Below are 16,539 nucleotides of genomic sequence, written 5' to 3' on the forward strand. Positions count from 1 at the left end.
CCTTAGTATTTCCCACAAACTTTTACTAAAATCCCAGCCATCGTAAGCCTTACTGCTACCCTAGGAAACCCAGATTATCTACCAAAAAACACCATGCAACCATGCTAACTTTCTCTCAACATGCTAAACTGATGAACTTCTAACTTCCACACCACGCTTCTCTTGATTAAGTCATTATTTGCCTAAATCATGCTATCTTCGAGTTGTTGATCCAACCGAGATATTTCCTAAGGCAAGCTAACTTTTTCGAGATATTCCCGGACTGAGTACGAAACTAAACCAAAGGAGATAAGAAGACGTTCTCAAAATCCAAGTTCACCTTGACCTAAAAGTCCTCCAGCATTAGTGGTATTTTTTTTATTTGTAAGTGAAATCTTTCATATTCGACTAATGTGGATGAAAATAACATATTAATTTATGCTGAGTTTGATACCGAGTAAGCAATTGGCATATTGTATGGGGGTAATCCAACCATCTCTCTCCAAGTTGATTATCTCACTTCCATGTATCAACATATGTATACATAGTCTAGATTAGGGGACCCATTTTTTTGGCACATATTTTAACACAATTTTTTGGGCTTGTTTCATAACCTCTCTCAAGATCCAAACTATCTATATTTTAATATATCATCCATAGATCATTGTTGCAAAAAATTAGATAAATACAAAATCATTAAGACGTTCATTGGTAGTGAAGAAAATAGACCACTACGATTATACAAAGAAACACTAAAATGAGTACCATTTGATCCAACAGCCATATAAATATCTTAATGGTTTTAATTTGTCTAATTTTGTGCAAGCATGATCTATAAATGGTAAATTGAAATAGAGACGGTTTAATTTCCTTCTAAAAAGTTACAGATTGAGCCTTACAAAATGTGTGTAAAAAGAGTTACGAAGTAGCACTTTGGAAGTTGTATGGGCTTCACCTTGTTATTATGTTTTATTTTAATTGGGCATGCAAGGAGTTGTGATTATGCAAGGGATTGAGGTCATGAGCATGGGTTGAGCCTAAGGACATGGGTTGAGACATGGACCAGGATAAAAAGGAATTTCAAACATACATTCAACCCAACAACATATCCACATGCACATAAGGCGAGGAACAAGATAGTATTGATGGAGAGTGAACTCAATTATCACCCACAATATGACATGATCAAGAAATAAGAAAATGGACAAAGTGTAAGAGTTCTACTCTTAATGTGAGTGAGACAAAAGTAAGAATAGTGTGGTAACAATTTTTTGCCGCCTTCGATATTGACGAAAATATACCTGCAAAACAATCAACATCTTTGATCAATGATCTAAGCCTCTTATGCTCATGAGGTGGGGGGAGGCTATGCCAGTGAATCTCCAATGTCTAAGTTAGTTTCTCTAAAAAGAGTGAGTGTTTAGACTTGTATAGTAAGCACATAACTTACTAAATTTTGGAGGAGCTGAAGGTACTTATAGTGCGGTGTACATGGCCGGCCATGGGGTTAGGGTTTTGCCCTACACATGAAAAAAAAAAAAAGACGGGGGACCTTGAATATGGTGCGTTGAATTTACACAAGGACTCAATTGTGATGGTGTTTTTATCCTTCCATGTGAAAAACCATATCCTTGAAAATTGTTGAAGATGTGGCTAGAGCAATGGTTTCAACAGATGGGTTCGTGACTACTAAGGATGAATAAAATTTGTTCTAGGCAACAATCTCATCGTCTAGCTTCGAATCTTCTTTCTTATGGTGTATGGGCAGCAATGATTCGTTATCCAACTTCAATTCATTTTCCTCTTGATATGGCAATAAACCATCACCCAAAGATTCTAAAAATGGAACCTGCAAAGATGTAAAATAATAGGGGGAATCCAACACAATGTTTGAAAAAAAATTCAAGTGAATTAGAAGATTGGGAAAGAACTTCAAATTCAAGAACTTGTCTATGTATATAGGCACAGCTAGATTCTAATGATTGTTCAACATTCACATCTTGACCATCACCACATGGTTGTTGTTCATTTAACGCTTGGACAATCTGCCCTAATTGAACTTTCAACTTGGTGAGTGCAATGGAGTGTTCTTGAATCATGTTACTCGTTAATTGTTGAAATTGCAAAGTGCTTTGAGCGATTAGCTCCAAAGTGTCCTCCAATGAAGTGTCAAGAGGGGGTTGTTGCGGTGGAGGTGCAAATGCTTGATTTGGAGCTTCCATGTTTTTCCAAGAGTTATGATCAAAGTTCCTCCAAGCAAGGTTGTATATATTTGGCAATGGTTGCTGTGGCCCTTGGTTAGAGAAACACATGCGGTGTGAGTGCTCTCAAACAAATGTAGGAAACTCATCTCTCCTTGGCAAAATTGAAGATGATGGCCAGTTTTAGCACATATGGGACATTTGCCATACATCTTGGTTACAAACTGAAATCAAAACAAACTAAATTGTAAATGAAAAATCTAAACTAAGAAAACAAAAACAGATTGGGTTTATAAAGAAAGCAATTAGATCGGACTGAGATCAGTCCCTAGCAATGGTGCCATTTTGTTTGTTATTCCTTCAAGTGCAAATATAAGGATAATATAGTGGCACAAGTAAGGGTGTAAAACCACAGGGACTTATTGGACCTCTACAAATTACGAGCTTTATGTGAACCATAACTAAACAATGAAACTAACAAATTGAGTTTGGATTTTGATTTGAAAAGTATAGAAACTTAAAATGCAAGAGAATGCAAATATGAATAATAGAATGATTTAGAAATGATGGCAATGGAACTAGGGAAATCAATTTCACCATTACAAGCTAATTCCATGAAAATTAAAACAAAACATATTCAACTCTCCAATCTGCAACTAGGGTTTGTTTTACTTATTTATGATCATCTATTTGATGTGTGGTTGTGATCAAGTATTCCTAATTTGCAACCTAATTGTGATGTTCAACTTAGATTACCAAATAAGAATCCATTAAGAACAAGAAAACTTCAAAGAACCTAAGAAATCACATGGCAGGATGTATGCATAGCAATTTCTTCATTCATTCACATGTCTACCAAGATTAGGCATGATGTGTACTATAACCTTGATCAAATAATTCATAAGCAGCCCCAATGGTGATCAAATATTAAGATTATCAAACAAATTAAACTATAAAACCAATGAATGAAACAAGAGCACATATTGGTAGTTTGAATACTTTACTTAATAACATAGAGTAGTTTTGCAGGGCTACATCGAAATCCCCAACTATGAACTTAATTACACAACATGACTACAAAATATATAAATATCAAGAACAACATAAGTGAAATTAACGTTCATAGAAGAAACCCCTTGAAGCAATTCTGATGTTGAACTTCTCCAAGAATGTTGTAGATGGAATGGGATTTTAATGGGATCCTTGTTTCTGGAAGAAAGGCTAAAGAAAGAGAAGAGAGAGAGAGAGAGAAAGAGAGAGCTTTGGGCGTCCCAAGGGGGAGCCTTCTCTAAGTGATCTGAAAGGCCCTCTTTTATGGGGTAAAAGAGGCTGCAAGATATTTTGTTGTAAAATAATGGAATATGGGGTTCAGATGGTTTGCACAGCTCTCCTATCAAGCACATGGAAATATTTGTTTGTAAAACCCATGTTCTGCTGTCTTTCCACAGCTTTGCAACCCATGCTCACATGTTAGCAGCTTTGCACACCCATACTCACATGTTAGTAGCACATGATAAACTTTTATTTGAACTTCTCTCCATGTTTTAATAAGGGTTAGCTCCAAAAAGGGCATGTTTTCACTTTTTTTCCCTTCAACTTGATCCTAAAGTACATGTAATTGCATACTAACACAAAACAAGGTAAAATGCAACCATTTGAACTCAAAAACATCACAAAGAGACTACAAATGGATGGTATAAATACATGAAATATATGAGTGATCACATGGCAGCATCCCAATGGCCAAGGTTTGTCATCCGTTGGATGTATCAAGAAAGTATATTCTCAAGATATTAATTAGGAGATAATATCTTAGAATAATGGTTAGAATATCCCTAATTAATTGTGATAAGGATTCCCTAATATGGTTGATCTTATTGTATGAAGGATGGGACTTAGAAATTAATCATATATTTAATACGTTTGACTTTTCCATGTCACGAGCAAGGGAGCTTTGGGCAACTTCTAGGGCTGTTGAGCTGTGCGTGGGAATATTTGTGTGCCATGTCCATTTAATGAAGACAATCTTGTCTATCTTGAGCAAAATTAGAGATTCTCAAGAGCCTATTCTCTTATGTTGAAGTTGATCTAATTCGATCCATTCCATTAAGTCTCAGAAATGTGGTGATTGTGTAAAGTGGCATTTTGAACATAAATGTGTCTTCTTTGTCAAATCGACTTATCACGTTGCTAGGAGCTAGATCACGCCGACCTTGAATTGGGCTTCTACCTCAGCTGGTGTAAGCTCAGCTTAAACTCTCTGGTCTAATATCTGGAACGCAAAAATCCCCCCAAGGTCTACATGCTTGCCTAGTGTGTGTGCAGGGACATTATCCCCAAGAGAGTCAATCTCTCAAAAAAAGGGATTTCATCGGATGCTTCCTACATCTACTGCAACTTCATTTGGAATCTACTTTTGATCTATTCTAGGATTGCCACTTTGCTCGATGTTCTTGGATTTGCTCTCCTTTGGGAGCTCTACCGTAATTCCCTGAATCCTCGTTCATGATGGATTTGTCATTAGACCTTGCTACCAACCTATCATCTCTCAATATTGGTCTGGTCTTAATGATTTCGTGGGCCATCTGGAATTCCAAAGCCCAAGGAAAAGACTTCCCAGGAAGAGTCAGCTACTACTCCAGGCAAATGTTCTGAAAAGATGTCATCCTTTGTCACTCAAGAAGATGTTATTGCCATACCGGAAAAGAAGTTGCGCAAGAGCTCGGAGAGCTGGAAGTATGCTCCTGAGCCACCATACCCGGTCAGCTTTCTCCACATGCCTTAACCTAAGGGATACGAGACTCTTAACCTTGTCCTCTTTGACAGGGGGAAAGGTAGCCCTAAAGAACATATAAGCCGTTTCATTGACGCTTTGGGTCCTCATGTTAGTTGAACCTTCACCAACAATCTTCTTAATCTTGTGAACCATAAACAATTCTTGGATCATGTTTCCCCATATCATCAATTTTTTTTTTCTTTTTTAAATAAGGGGAACAACTGGTGGCAAGTCACAGTAATTCACTCATTCCGAGCTCAAAGAGGCTATGAAGAATTTCACCCTACCCATCGCCGCAGTCAAGCAGACTTACCAATTCGAAGCATCGAATCCGGAACCTGTCACATTTTCCCCCATTTCATCAATTAAATTCTGCACTTGTTGATTACTAAAAACTGTAGATCAGCAGAATGCCAATTTAAGAAAATAACTTCACCTTGATTGTATTTTTCATTAATTCCCTTGTTCATGATCTGAAACACATGGTGAATTTTGTAAGTGGATTTGTTCCGGTCATTTGCCGAAGGAGTTACCAAGTTCATTTCTTTTGGCCCCACAGTCAATGCTAAAACTCCTAATTTAACTCCACCCACTTAAGGACACAGCAATAAAGAATTAAACATACACAACAACCATAAGACCACACAACCTTAAACCGTAGAGATGAGGATTCTAGGAATTATCACATTATATATGTTTATCGTATATTGTGTAACCAACTTTAGTTAGATATTGTTTATATTTAATTTTAAATTAAAAATTAAAAATGTTCTAGCCTCACCATGTACAATTAACGAATAAAATATGAGAATTCCTAGAATACTCACAAAAAAAAATCTGAATAAGATTTAAATCCAAACCCTACGACCACACCACCAACGCATTATATTTTAAAAAACATAATCATCTCCATTGTGTCAACAGTTGAAATACATAATCATCTATTGTACCGTATTTCAAAGAAAGCTGCTTCAGTTTCTTCTTATTCATCATCCTTCGAATCTGAATCATGAGAAAAATGATTTCTTTAGATAATCGTATGTTATTAATTAAATTTGTGAATTTTGACATTTTAAAATAATTAATTTTAGTTTATTTATTCTTTGTCCATGTATTATAGAGGTGGCATTCACGTCAGTAAATATGTTAAATCTAAGCGGACACATCATCATTTAATAGTTGGCGCCTACGGAAGAGGATTTTCTTCGAATCCACTTTGTAAAGATTTTAGGAATTCTCACATCTTAGCCGTTCATCGTATATTGTGCAATCAGTTTTCGTCAAGTACTATTTATGTTTAATTTTAAATAAAAAAATCAAATGATTTCTGATCGCACGATGTACGATGAATGATTAAGATGCAAAAATTCTTAAGATTCTCACAATTTAGATTCGGATAGAATTCAAATTCGGCACCTACCCACTAACTTCCCTCCACGTATGCTGGCTACATGTCAACAGTGGGACCCAGAGCAGAGATGCCATTGGTCCTTGAAACAAGTGGAACTACGTCACCGTCCACTTCACCGCAGAGTAGTTTTCCCGCATCCACACGCTTACCCCCTTAAATACCCAAAACGCCCACAACTGATAAGAGAGAGTTGGAGTTGAAATACACAACACAACAGAGTGACAATAATATCGAGTCGAAGGCTCGTGGTCCGCAAGTAAGTTTTCTTCGAAGTTTTTATGGTACTTCGGAGTATTTTATATTTTAGATCTATTAAACATTGAATCATTGGTGAAAAAAAAAAAAGAAAAGAAGAAGATATAAATGGTTAAAAAGTTCGGAGTTTTCAATACTCCGAAGCACGGTTGATTTTTCGTTGTTTTCATGCTCATTTCATCCTTAATTTAAATACGTTATGTGTATGTGCGTATCTCAGTTTCGAGCTTCTTATATCTGCTGCTCTTGTTTAGAGTTGACTAGTGAAGTACGGCTGCCTACCACAGTAATTTTCATCAAGAATCACTGCTAACTTGACAAATGGGGCTGCCGTTATTTGATTGTATTTCCGTTAGGATATTCAGTTTTGAGATCACAATCGTTATAAACAATAGAGGTGTAACGTAGTTTGGTTTTCTTTATTTTGCTTCTCTGGATGTTTGCTTTCAGGTTTTGTTGTCTTTGTGACTGTTGTGGTTAGAAAAATGCCGAGTTCTGTAAATTCATCGAACCAGGTCTGTGAAAATGGTGTTGAATTACTACCTGCAATCAATGATGCCCATGGAGGAGTTATTGTAGACATGAAGGATGCTATGGACCCTCGGGACTTTCTTACGTTGCTTAGGGCATCAATCTCGCAATGGAGGGAAGAGGTGCTGCTATCTATGCTTCTCATTGGATATGAACTTGTTCATTGGACAATCTTGGTTTAATAGTTTGATGATCTATTCTATTTGCCTATATGATATGCTTTCTATGATATTGATAAAATATTTCAGTATACCAGCTGTTTGATATGCAATAATGAACTTGTGAACAGCGTTTGTTTCTTTCTTGATGGATATTGTGATCGTTTCTTTCGTCTGTACTACAACTTTTCATATTGACTTCGCAGGGAAAGAAAGGTGTTTGGATAAAATTGCCCATTGAACTCGTAAATCTTGTTGAAACTGCAGTTAAGGTAACCACACACTATTCAGCCTAAATGTCGCCGTACGAATTTGTGTAATTTCAATTCAAAAGGCTGGTTGTGAGTTATGAGCTGCACTGTAAAGGGGACATGACCATCTGAGGAACTAGCAGACCTTCTTGCCAATAATAATTATGTTGCTTGCACTGCGTCCAATATACCACGGATCATATATGATTTGATTTATATATTCATCGTTTGATTTTCGTGTAATTCGTGTAGGATCGTCTGTGTTGCGACTGTTTATCACAAAAAGCAACATTTTGTGTATTTTAGACTAGTAAATGAAACTACACTCTTACTCAGAGCCCGGTCGGTAAACTGAATCTACACAATACATTACTCTCAGAATGCTTATATATTATATACAACAAAAAAGGAAGAATGAAGCTGATAACCTGCATAGTTTCTGGCACAATAGGTTTTCGCTTGAAGAAACTAATTACAATCAATTTAAAAAAAAAAAAGTAACAACCAGGGATTAAGGTACACTACAGATATGATTTGATGAGCAGTATGTCGTATTCTGTCCATTAATCTGAACAAATCTGTTGAGTTGGCTTGAATCTATTATGTTGATTGCAGGAGGGTTTTCGGTACCATCATGCTGAGCCGCACTACCTCATGCTTGTTTATTGGATTCCTGAAATTAATGATACTCTACCTGCAAATGCATCGCACCGAGTAGGTGTTGGTGCTATTGTTTTGAATGATAAAAAAGAGGTACTCGCTCTCATCTACTATTTGTTAATTGTTTGGATAAAGTAAAAGGCTGAGTAGCTGTTGGTCTCTGAATGATTTGGAGCAACAGTTCAAATTAGATAACTAATAAATTGTCTCACCTTTCCTTGCGCTTTCAGATTATTTCACTGCCAATTCGCTATAATTCAACCAAATATTTCGTTTTTCTAATTCAGTGAATGTGCATACTGCTGTATGTTAAACTTTTCCACATTGTTCGCTGCTCTTGTTCTTCTTTGTTTATTATTTGGTAGGCTTATCATTTGTCTTCCGTATAACAACCCTGTCGTCATCTGTTGCTGGTTTCGAACTTAGTTTTCTTCTGCACAGATGCTTGTAGTCCAGGAAAAGAGTGGCAGGTTCCAAGGAACAGGGGTGTGGAAAATCCCAACTGGAGTCGTTGACGAGGTGTGTACCCTAACATCCTCGAAGAAGAAGTACTTTAGTTATTTAAATACTATGATGCCGTAGAGTATTGGACATCAAATTAGATCTTCAATTGCAGGGTGAAGATATATTTGTAGCTGTCATAAGAGAAGTCAAAGAAGAAACAGGAGTAAGTTATCAATCTATATTATTCATGCAAGCCTTGTAGTTTATGTTACCACTATTTATGTTGTGATGAAGATCACTGGTTTTAACTTCTTCAGATCGACGCAGAATTTCTGGAGATTTTAGCATTCAGGTACCAGTTTGCGCACTCTTGAATTCATGTGCGTTTAAATTGAAATCTTGTAAGATATCAAATTTGACTGGAGAGAGAAAAACTAAGTCATACATCCCCTAAAAGAGCTGCAAAATATGAGTATAGAAAACCAAATTCTCCTGTACCTTACCTGTAACGGGTTCAAACCACACTCCTGCAGTGATCTGTTGTCATTTGTGTAATTCTATTTGCCTTTTTTTTTTTTAATTATGTTTAGTAAATGTGTTGGGGATAATATTCCCATTAAGCAAGTGATTATCTAACTAATCTGGTCTGGCTGCAATGGCTGTGACTCTGCTACATTAGTTACATAACTCAAGCCATGCTTCTGATGAAAATAAATCCTATGAGAGTACCTCTCTCGAAACTCTGGAACCGATCATGTACGTGTAGCATAATGTTTTCTATACAGTTATTTGGCTTCATCGGAGGCTTTTATTCCAACAAATACCAAATTTGTTGAACTTCAAATGTTGTGACACATTCTTCTTTCTGCTACCTTTAGGCAAGCACACAAGGCATTCTTTGAGAAGTCGGATGTATTCTTCGTATGCATGCTGCGTCCTCTAACCTTTGACATCCAAAAGCAAGAACTGGAGATCGAGGCAGCCAAGGTAACTTTTCGACGATGATGTGTTTGAACTTTGAATACTGCTCAAATCTAATTTGGGTAGATTAATAATGTTTTTGTTAAACAAACCGAAATTCATATGCATTCGCTACAAATCTGTGACGTTGTTTTATTTCATGCAGTGGATTCCACTTGAGGAGTTTGCAGCTCAACCAGTCACCCAGAAACATGAGCTCTTCAAGTACATTCTTGAACTTTGCTCGGCAAAATTAGACAGAGAATATGCTGGATTTTCTCCACTGCCTATAACATCAGTTTTTGACCATAAGTTGAGTTATTTGTATTTAAATAGGCAGGATATGCAGTGCCTATGTTCTTCTGATCAGTCATAGATCCTTCGATAGTTTTCTATATATCAGTCATGGACGCTTCAATAATTTTCGATAATTTATAATATCTCTGTGTAGGTTGCTCTATTTTTGTTTTATATTTGTCATGTTTCTAGACACAAGACTAATAGACCTCGCTTGGTCGCTAGGATTTGATGGGAATAGATAACTATATTCAAGGTGAAAGTGGAATAGGAATTGATACATTCAATCCAATTCAGGAGACCAAATGAAGAGTGAAGATAGATGATGATGTTTAACACAAGTTAACATGGTTTACTTACGGTGTTGGGATCGTCCTCTCTGCATGTCTAGAAACTTTAAACCAAAATTAGATTGACGTTATTTACAATTTTGCCATTTTTCACGAGATAATTTTTAGTGTCATTGTTATCTGCATATCATACATTTATTTATTAACATACTTTGGTGGGTAAAATATCAACATTATGGCTCATTCATGCTATAACATGGATATATTAATAACTATGACGTTGTCAGAATCATACGTAAAATTGCTTCTCTACAACTAAGCACTAATAGTTTTGAGCCCTAGTTCTCCTCTGCTACATAGAGAAAAAAGAACCATAAGTTTTTAACTTTTACTTTTGGCCTTAGTGTCGACGGTAATTCTTTCTGGTCTCTTCCCTCTTTATTTTTCTTTGTTTATCCCATTAAATAACCATTTGCATCCTTGGGTGTGGCCCCTCTTTCACTTTAGAGATAAGACTCTTTCTGGTTGTGATTGCTCTTTCGCTCTATCAAGTAGAGCTTTGTAATGTCTATGACTTCCGACTCAAACTCACTAATTTTGAGCAAAGTTGAGGAGGTGATTTTATGTTTCTTGTGGTTTGTAAGCATGGAAAATAACCATGAGGAGAAAACTGAATTTTGTTCATTGTGGTGCCTTTACAGCAACTCTACGTACTACTGACAAAGTTTAGTTCTGATGAGTGTTATTTTGCATTTTAGTTAGATGTGTGTCAACCGTAGCTGAGGAATTGCATTGTATTTTTGATGAGTTTATAGTTAAAAGTTGTGGTGTTTCTTTTGACGTGTATGACATTTTGGTTACATTTGACATACTTGCTCTATGTACATTCTTAATTATTCTTAATGAGTTTTATATTTAATCTTAAAATATATCTCCACAAGCCACTCGGCTTAGCCCACTCGCATGGATGAGTACTTAAAGAGTTAATCTCACCCTTAACGAATTATCTTAACTATATAAACTCTATAACCGAAACCGTTTAGTTTTTTAATTAATTTTTTTTCCTTCCGAGTTGTCCGTATGTATAGAAAAGCATGCATAGTAAGTTAAATCTTTATATGCTACTTGTACACTGTTATGACAGATGGTCTGCCATGCGGCACCAAATCCGGGATTCAGAAAACCACTGTTGAAAGCTGGTGCATGCTTCTCTATAATACAATTTACAATAATATGATCTTATCAATTTCTTTCTTCTATACACCAAATAACTCCTCTCTCTCTCTCTCTCTCTCTCTCTCTCTCTCTGCGTGTGTGTGTGTGTGTATCCTTTAGTTTCTATTCATTTCTCTTTCTAGCTAGCCACAAGGAGGAAGAATGTTTCCTGCAAAACTTGCGTTTGTCACAGCACTCTCTCTCTCTATCTTCTTCAACCTTGTTGTGGCTGCTAAGGAGGTTACCAGAAATGCAAATCCTTCCCCTACTGATAATTGTGCCAACTGCCCTTCTTGTCAGTGTCCTCCCTCCGTACCAACTCCAGGGTACCCTTTATATGGCCCTCCTCCACCAGCACCGCCACCCACCTCAAGTCCTGGCTACCCTTATGGAGGAGTACCACCGCCACCGCCGCCTCGTGGTCAAGGAAAGTGCCCCCCAACTCAGCCTGGTCAGTGCTGCCAGCAATACCCTCAAAATCCTCAATACCTTTCTCCACCAGGAGGATATGTGCCTTACCCTGATGACAACCATGCTGCTAATTCATCTCATTTCTCAATCTTCCTTTCTGTTATGATGGTCATGTTGTTTTACTCTACTGTACTTTTCTTTTAAGTTTGCATGCTTTATATTTTCTGTTCTTCTTATGTGGTAGTATATAAATTATCTAAATCTTATGTATGTGGTAAATAAACCCTTTTCAATTAATTGGAATCTCTCTTTTTTTTTTCATATATATTTTACATCAAATTTATTTAATTAAGAAGAAGGTTCAAACTTAGGTAGCACACTGCTCAAATCAACTTCGTTAAGTTCAGATCGATAACGAATTACTTAATTAAGTCTAGAGCACTAATTGTCATATCTTCGTACACTAAGAGGCAGATTCAGCTTAATTTTGTTGAAAGGAGAAGAACTTGTATGGCATGGGTACATCATGACATCTTGTGCAAAAGACGTGTTTAACTTTTCTTCATATTCTTACATGGTTGTACGATATACTACAGTATACGCATGTCTTACAAGTTATTCATGTCTTACAAGTTACTCTTGAGAGAGGAATCGGTGGGCTTAGAGATGCAGGGTGGTTCGTTGATCTCTCTGTGCCATGTAGCATAAGGAGCTTGTTGTTTCTGCTGTACCTGGCAATTGCATGGTTGATTTTGCTTCACTAAAATCCGAAATGATACGTCTCTTTACTCCCTTTTGACAAACTGACAAACATCTGGCCTTTTCTTGCAAAGAACTTATCCACTTTGCATGCTATGCGTGACGAATGCAAGACAAACCATGTATTAATTGCTCCTTCACTTGCTGGCGAAGACGTGAGTGGGTTCAACTCTCTTATCGAATTCATTCATCGTCTATCTTCATATTTTCAGTGTTGATAAATATTGACTAGAGAAATGATAAGGAGAGTCTCAAAGTGAGACATTTTATGAACTTTTTAACATACCACAGTTTAACGTTAATTTTCATGCCAATATTATAACATATTGTGCAAAAAAAAAAATGAGATGGCAGAGAATTTATAAAGAGTCACTTTTGAGAGAGTCTCCTTAGAGCAATTCCACCATTTCTTATTGTCTTGGGATAGGCAACCCAATCTGGTCTCTCCCCTATCCAAAACACTTCAGCCCACTCGCACAATTCCATCCAAGGCGAGCCCGGTGGAAAAGTCAGGCAATAATCGCCTAACTTAGCGCCCTGTCTATGTGAGGTAAAGGTGACGTGAGCCACAATTTAAATATTAAAAATTATAATAAAATAACTATAAATATAAAATATTATAATTTTTTTTTCTATAAATACGTAACCATGTTCTTCCACTTTATACTACATTTCAATATTTTCAAATACTTTCAACTAATCTTTTATTATTATTCGAAATTACAAATAAAATTATCTTTTATTATTTTATAAAATTAAAAATACTAATAATATGAATTGCTGAGCTATTCGATTTAGGGGATGAGATGCACTTTGCAGTTACTGTTCATTACAGACAATTACTGTTCATTTAAGATGATTGAGTTGCTTATTGCTTAAGGGGCTTTCCTCAGGGCCGGCCCTGAGAAATTTGGGGCCCTAGGCAAGCCTTCGAGTGGGGGTCTTAAAGTTCTTTGACATCCAACTTATTGTACATTTATATGTATAAGAAAAGATTTCACTAAATACATGAAAAAGTTCATTTCTACATCAAAAATCATCAGAATTCATATCCAAAAAAGAAATATATGCAAACATTACTTAAATATTACACGTCTCCCGTTTTTAGACGCAAATGTATTAATTAAGTTTACATAATCTAACTTTTCAACCAATTCTTTTTCGATTGACAAAATAGCTAACCCATTCAATCTTTCTTGTGACATAGTTGATCGAAGATACGATTTGATCAACTTTAATTTTGAGAAATTTCTTTCTGCAGAGGCAACTGTAACTGGTATGGTTAACAAAATACACATGCATTAGGGAAACAACCATCCATTTGTCTTATATATTTCAACACTTCCATTGCTCGATTTATTTCCCTTCGGCAAAGTTTATCTTAAGATTCTTAGCTCTATAAATAAGTCTTTTCCATCAATATTAGAATGCTCACCATGTTTCAGAAATCCTTCAAGATTGATACAAAAACCCTTCAAGCTATCATTGTCTACATCTTTTAACTTCTTCAAATTAAACACTAGCCCAAAAGTTTCTTCGTATTTCTGAAATTGTTCAAACCTGATATGAAGTGAAGTACGAGCTTGATCAACTATATAAATGAAGTAATCAACTCTAAAAGCTTCAATTGCTGATTGTGTTGCCGCTTCACTAGCACTCTCATCAAACTGTTTCTTTCTTCGAATGATGCATTTCTCACGAAAAATAGGTTCAATCTCCATCTCACTTGCTATTTTCTAAGCTTCATTCATTGTCTCTTAAAATCCAGTTTCTCTATACTGATCAAGAACGGATATAAGCCATTTCAATTGATCAATAGCAACATCAATATGCATGTCTTCTTTTTGAAGAGTTTTGCTAACAGTATTAATAGCAAACAACAATTCATGCCAAATAACCATACCTAACAAGAACTCAAAATTCTCCAGCTCATCGATTGCTAGGGATTCGGCTTCACTCTTTGACTTAGGACCTTCACTAGTATTTGCCAAGTGAATCAAAGCATCTCTTATTTGTTGAGCACTTTCTCTTATAGGTTTAACACTTTCAATATGACTTTCCCAACGACTTTGTGACAACGGTTTGAGGGTGTGACTTCCTTGCACATGATCTATAAAAACTTTCCATCGCTTTGTTTAGGATGAGAAAAATGTATATATATGTTGTACCACTCCAAAAAAAAGACATAGCTCTAGGACAACAGTTGACTATATCACAAGTGCAAGATTAAGGCTATGACAACCACATGGAGTGTAAAATGCTCTAGGATTTATGTCAAGTACTCTGCTTTGCACGCCTTTATTTTTGCCTTTCATATTTGAACTATTGTCATAACCTTGTCCCCTTATGTCATCAACATCAAGTTTAAGAGTGCTCAATGCACTTGAAAGTACATCAAACTGTGCACACGTTGTTGAGTCATGTACATTCAGAAATTCTAAAAAGAATTCTTCAACCTTTATTGGAGTTTTTGTAACATCCACACACCTTATTATAAGAGACATTTGATCTTCGTGACTGGCATTCGGAGTGCAATCAAGTATCACTGAAAAATACTTTGCTTCTTGGATTTTTGCTATGATTTCACTTTTGACCTCACTTGCCAACAGTTGTATTAATTCATTTTGAATCTTGTGACCAAGATAATGGTAATGAGTCTCATGTGTGTCAATACGCCGAATGTGCTCTTGCATTGTAGAATCAAATTCAGCAATCATTTCAATCACATTTAAAAAATTTCCATTAGTCTCTTCATACAGCTTCTTATTGTCTCCACGAAATGCCAAAGTAACTTTTGCAAGTCTTTTCACAACAGCAATTATCCTCCATAACACTTGTCTCCAATGTTCTTTCTCTTTGCTGATTTGTTGTTGCTCACTTTCATCAATTGTTTTACATTTTTGCAATCTTCTTTCCAATTCAATCCATTCACTCATGTAATAAATGTGTTCCTTGCTAGTTTCATGAGTTGTAAGCATGTGACCAATATTCTTCTAATCTTTCAAACCCTCATTATCCAGGTAAGTCTTGATTCCAATTTGCTTGAATAACTTGCAACAAAAACAAAATACTATAACCAAAGAACATGAGTAGACCAGCCACTTCCTATCTTGCGTCTCTCCATTAGGCAATTTGCTAATGTAATGTACAGAAGAAAAATGCCTACCTGAATTATCTTTCGGAAATGCAACATCATCAACTCTTTTAGGACCTCTTTCCACTAACATGTCCCTAAGATTTTGATCAATCTTATCCCAATTCCCTGGATCATCAATATTCAAAGGAAAGACAATTTCATTATCCTTACCATTCTCATTAGTTTGATCATGTTCTTCAATGTCAGTCTCAATCAGAAGTTCATCTTCTTGCTCTTTACTACCATCGTCAGATAGAAGCTTATATCGCTCATCTTACTCTTCGTTATCAGTCTCAGTCGTGAATTCATCTCTCCCTATTATTGTCATGACTCCCTTGTTCCTCATTCACTAAACTATCGTCTTATTTCTTGAAAAACTTACTAAGAGATCCAACTTGAGACTTTATTAATGCTTCTTCATTTTCCTTATTTCTTCTTTTTTGAGACCTAGAGAGATACTTTCTGTTTCTGTTAGTGGGCTTACTATTTCTAATAGAAGGCATGATACCAACTCTTTTTCAATCAGGAAATCAACCCCACAATCAACTCAATATTCTGTAAACAACAAATTGACAAAGAAACAAACTAAAATTCAAAATTTACCCACTACCCAACACAACAGTTTGATACAAATGACACAACACGAAATGAGGCACATAAAAAATATGGTAAAATTCAACATTGAAGCTTTAAATTATCTTGAACCAAAACTAGTTAGGAAGCAAAAGTAACCAACCTTGTTAAGTGCACCCATAATCCATGTATCTTCTTGAAGGGATTTAACCACTTTATTAAGTGCATCCAT

General features: G+C 36.0%; 3 protein-coding genes and 1 pseudogene across 5 annotated transcripts; 1 reads left to right on the forward strand and 3 right to left on the reverse strand.

Moving 5' to 3' along the window:
- The first annotated feature begins 6,552 nt into the window (after positions 1-6,552).
- On the forward strand, positions 6,553-10,084 carry LOC137716090 (nudix hydrolase 10). 3 transcript variants are annotated; one of them, XM_068455487.2, is made up of 9 exons: positions 6,553-6,623; positions 7,073-7,275; positions 7,518-7,583; positions 8,178-8,315; positions 8,664-8,741; positions 8,839-8,889; positions 8,984-9,018; positions 9,545-9,653; positions 9,793-10,084. In XM_068455487.2, exons 2-9 carry the CDS (start codon positions 7,108-7,110, stop codon positions 10,000-10,002), a joined length of 855 nt encoding a protein of 284 aa, XP_068311588.2. In that variant the 5' UTR covers positions 6,553-6,623; positions 7,073-7,107; the 3' UTR covers positions 10,003-10,084. The 3 variants fall into 3 exon arrangements, with proteins under 3 accessions (XP_068311588.2, XP_068311586.2, XP_068311587.2); XM_068455485.2 differs by having other exon boundaries at positions 6,558-6,623; positions 8,649-8,741; XM_068455486.2 differs by lacking the exon at positions 6,553-6,623 and having other exon boundaries at positions 6,764-7,275; positions 8,649-8,741.
- A 1,609-nt stretch (positions 10,085-11,693) lies between these two features.
- LOC137714434 (uncharacterized) lies at positions 11,694-14,319 on the reverse strand (annotated as a pseudogene).
- Positions 14,320-14,805: 486 nt separating this feature from the next.
- On the reverse strand, positions 14,806-15,534 carry LOC137714433 (uncharacterized). Its single transcript, XM_068453653.2, has one exon. It carries the CDS (start codon positions 15,532-15,534, stop codon positions 14,806-14,808), a length of 729 nt encoding a protein of 242 aa, XP_068309754.2.
- Positions 15,535-15,591: 57 nt separating this feature from the next.
- Positions 15,592-16,539, reverse strand: LOC137714432 (uncharacterized). The gene is made up of 2 exons (XM_088690329.1): positions 16,471-16,539; positions 15,592-15,993 (listed from the first exon to the last, which is right to left on the reverse strand). Exons 1-2 carry the CDS (start codon positions 16,537-16,539, stop codon positions 15,592-15,594), a joined length of 471 nt encoding a protein of 156 aa, XP_088546455.1.

Source organism: Pyrus communis, chromosome 3 (genome assembly GCF_041283825.1).
Source record: "Pyrus communis isolate YQ-2024b chromosome 3, ASM4128382v1, whole genome shotgun sequence".
NCBI classification, from domain to species: Eukaryota; Viridiplantae; Streptophyta; class Magnoliopsida; order Rosales; family Rosaceae; genus Pyrus; species Pyrus communis.

What these genes read in the sequence shown, in the direction of transcription:
- LOC137714433 (XM_068453653.2), bottom strand. Translation starts at nt 15,534, where the DNA reads ATGAGTGAATGGATTGAATTGGAAAGAAGATTGCAAAAATGTAAAACA.
- LOC137714432 (XM_088690329.1), bottom strand. Translation starts at nt 16,539, where the DNA reads ATGGATGCACTTAATAAAGTGGTTAAATCCCTTCAAGAAGATACATGG. An exon ending in TTATGGGTGCACTTAACAAG is followed by an intron (nt 15,994 to 16,470) that starts GTTGGTTACTTT and finishes GAGCGATATAAG; the next exon opens with CTTCTATCTGACGATGGTAG.
- LOC137716090 (XM_068455485.2), top strand. Translation starts at nt 7,108, where the DNA reads ATGCCGAGTTCTGTAAATTCATCGAACCAGGTCTGTGAAAATGGTGTT. An exon ending in TTGTTGAAACTGCAGTTAAG is followed by an intron (nt 7,584 to 8,177) that starts GTAACCACACAC and finishes TGTTGATTGCAG; the next exon opens with GAGGGTTTTCGGTACCATCA. An exon ending in CAACTGGAGTCGTTGACGAG is followed by an intron (nt 8,742 to 8,838) that starts GTGTGTACCCTA and finishes CTTCAATTGCAG; the next exon opens with GGTGAAGATATATTTGTAGC.